Raw genomic sequence first — 3,451 nt, 5'->3', positions numbered from 1 at the left:
CACAGTTAAAAACATTTTATTTAGGCCTATCTGTAGCCTTCAAAAAATTGACGACTCTACATGTTTTGACATTACAACGTCATCCTCCATCTGCTAATTTATTTCAAGTTTTTACTGGGAATGCAACTTAACATAACTTTTAAAAACTACTATGCTGCTACTTGGCTAGTTTTTATGCATAAGTCTAATGGAATTTCATCTGTGTAATCAGAAGTTACCATAAGAAACTATTACATCCAATGATTTCTTCCTTTAAAAATGTTTTAGGATGAATTTAGTAGATACTTATTTAAATGAGACTTTTTAATTTGGCCACAACTTGTACTCAAGTTTTGTTTTTACTTTCATGGCAGGAAGTGTCTCCCACTGCTCGACAGAACTACGATGGTAGCTTTGATGCTGTGCCGTACGGGAAAACTTTGTTTCTTGGCGATTCTCTGAAGGAGCGAGATACAGCCGTGGCCCGCATGCTGGATACCTGTATTGTTGTAGAAGGTATATTGGATGGATTCTAGTACATGTGATACTTCAGTTTCATGTAGAAGATTTTATGTCAAGTAGCAGGAAGTACTCAATTTAAGGCCTAGAAAATATTTATTTTCTCAACACTTAAGTTCGAGTGTATACAGAAAGACTTGGGTTGTAATGAATCAGAATGAGTATATTTTTTGCCAATGTGTTTACTAATGGACCAACAATATCAAATCTTTTAAACTGTTTTATACAAAATACCCAGGTTCATGGATCTAGTCCCTTGACTTACATTGTATAAAACATGTTATTTTAATATCCACCATCATGTCGAGATACCAAATTCTCCATTGATAGCAAAAACGCAACCAACGGCAGTAGTGGTAATGCTAGTTAGTGCTTCAGTCCATCATTATATCAATTATTCTGTGTAGTATATTCTCCAATGTCTTTTGTTGCGTGTACTATGTTCTGGCAGCTCAATTTTCACTTCTTCTATTACAGGAGGCCCAAATGCAGCTCACATAGTGACAGAATTCCTCTGGAATGATCATTTTGTTATACCAGTCTTTTCAACGGGTGGAGCAGCTGGTGGTCAGTTTGGAGTTCCAGTGAATTTGTTTGAGGTAAAACACAAATTTAGTTTTTATACTACTACAAAATAATACCTCTTGTAAGGCCAGACATTTGAATATTAAATTCTGTATTGGCAAATACATAATTATGGATGTCAACAAATTAAAAATCTGTTATGACAAGGATTAGTGTTTAGTTTATTAAAAAGTAAAGAAGAACGTTTTATCAACCGTGGTACATCTGCCATCTCCAATGCTGACAAGGCCTTTCACCCCATACCAGGGTGCATCATCAGGCATGTGACAAACATAGTTGTGGTCTAGGAGCTATTTAAATTGTCAACTTTCATGAACAATGACCATCAATGGTGTGAACTAGATAAAATAATTGAATTTTAATTATTGTATTTAAGTTATGGGTTATTTAGTACTGTTAATACCTTGTTAACGGCCGACAATGTTTATATAAAGAAAGTTCTTAATATTGAGGGTATATGTAAATATAGCTTTGTTTCTGTCCAGAACCCACCAGCAGTGTCCGAGGCAGACTGGACGGTACTTTCTGATAAGGAGGCTACTCCAGATGACGTAGCAAGAGCTGTTGTGAACATTGTGGGGTCATTAAAACGGTCCATAGCGTCACATTCTAGAACCCCGGAAAAACCTTCCAGAAATAAGCTGAAGTCCAAAAGCAGGAAAATACGAGAATCACAGAGAAAAAAACTCATTATGCAAGAGCAAGTCACAGAAATTGAGTCACTAAGAATACAAAAAAGACACAATAGTGAAGAACCTCTTGCAGGCTGGACATCTAACTCTGTACACAAAGGAAAAATGTTTCGACTGCCTGCTTTTCTCAAGAAATTACACAATGCCAAAGCAAAGTAGTGGAGAGGTATTACCTTCCTCGGATCAGCTCCACAGCACACGACACACCAAAAATTATGGTACAAACTGTGATGGTTCACTTTGTTTGTAATTTTTTACATTTCCACTTTTAGCAACAAATTAAATGACTGTGATGCACAATGCTCAAGGTATATCTTGCGTAAACACGTGTTCGTATGTAGTGTATTTCACCAAGTGCAGCTTTGCAACAAAGCATGTGTATTTTTCCTTTATTTCTGCGAGTTCCTATACATTTTAAGACACTGCAAATTCTAATGAAATATTTGTTTGGTAGCCTGGTATTGCTTAGTGGTGTGAGCTTGCCACACCATGCAGCCGAGGGTCTGTGGTTTGCATCCAATTTCCAAGAAAAATGCACTATATATTTTAGAGCTACGGGTGGAACCAGCTGCCTTCCTTCTAATCTGTCAGTTCAAAATGTTGGATAGTTAGTGCAGATATTTCTCATTTAACCATTTACAAAAAGTACACACAAATATTTACTGACTTGCAAACATTTGTAGCTCTAAGTACTGTATATTTGACTTCCTGTTACATCACAAGATACCGGTGTTGTGAACAGCATAACAGTACTTTTTATGTGTAGCAAGTGTACATAAGAAGCATGGTTGGTTTGTGCCTAGCCCTAACCTCACACAGTGGGTTTTGTTTCATGAACCTATTTATGTTCTAGTTTTGCAAATAACTTCCCCAGCTTTTTTTTTTTTATTTAATGCAACAGGTCACAAATAAATTAATCTAACCATAACCCCCATTTTGATAGGTTTAAAACTAGGTCTTTAAGAGTCAACATCGGCTGACGGTGGACTGCAGAAACATGTGCTAGGTTGTTATTTTTTTTGTCTGCAAACATTGAATCACAAATGGCACAAAATTGCTGTCAGGTTACTACTTATTTTTCAGTAAAGAAGATTGAAAATTCTAAGGGCTATTGTAAAACATTAGAATATTGACTACTGGGCAAAAGTTTATTGCAAATGAAATTAATTTTTATGCATTAGGAATAATGAAGTACAATCATACACTTACATTTTTGCTTTGTATAAATTTAATACTCGGAAACAAAGCATTTTCACAGTCTGGCATAAACCAACAAAAATAAATATCCAGCCACCTGGAGAAAATGTTTGGCAAGTTTTGATCTCATATATAGCAATGCTAGTCTAGAAATGTAATCAAATTTTTCAAGGTTGATATAAACAGTAGCTATGAACAGGTTATTCCAACCTTAAAAACCCGACACCTCTGTTCGGCAACTTTGCTGCTTGGACTCTTAAAAAATAAGAAACTTCACTAATTCCACATCTACCGATTGATCCGTTCAGATATGTGAAAAAATATGTCTAAATTATTTATAATTCGAGTTACTTGTGGGTCCATGACCCCTAATATTAAGAGTTGCCCAAAAATACCATTACTGTTGTAATTAATTGTAACTGAGTTTCCAATATATTTTACATAGAAAGTGAGTGATCTGACACTATTTTATTCTGACC

General features: G+C 35.4%; 1 protein-coding gene across 2 annotated transcripts in view; it reads left to right on the top strand.

Annotated features, from left to right (window-relative positions):
* LOC106475726 overlaps positions 1–3,445 on the top strand; it is a 15,563-nt gene extending 12,118 nt beyond the window's left edge. For both annotated transcript variants that reach the window (XM_022379781.1, XM_022379782.1), the window contains 3 exons: positions 354–495; positions 976–1,097; positions 1,569–3,445. In XM_022379781.1, the coding sequence (XP_022235489.1) occupies positions 354–495; positions 976–1,097; positions 1,569–1,934 (630 nt within the window). In that variant the 3' untranslated portion in view covers positions 1,935–3,445. The remainder of the gene's footprint in view (positions 1–353; positions 496–975; positions 1,098–1,568) is intronic.
* Positions 3,446–3,451: the final 6 nt, after the last annotated feature.

The sequence above is a fragment of the Limulus polyphemus genome, unplaced genomic scaffold (assembly GCF_000517525.1).
Source record: "Limulus polyphemus unplaced genomic scaffold, Limulus_polyphemus-2.1.2 Scaffold9048, whole genome shotgun sequence".
NCBI classification, from domain to species: domain Eukaryota; kingdom Metazoa; phylum Arthropoda; class Merostomata; order Xiphosura; family Limulidae; genus Limulus; species Limulus polyphemus.
This window is presented reverse-complemented; position numbering and strand designations above follow the sequence as displayed.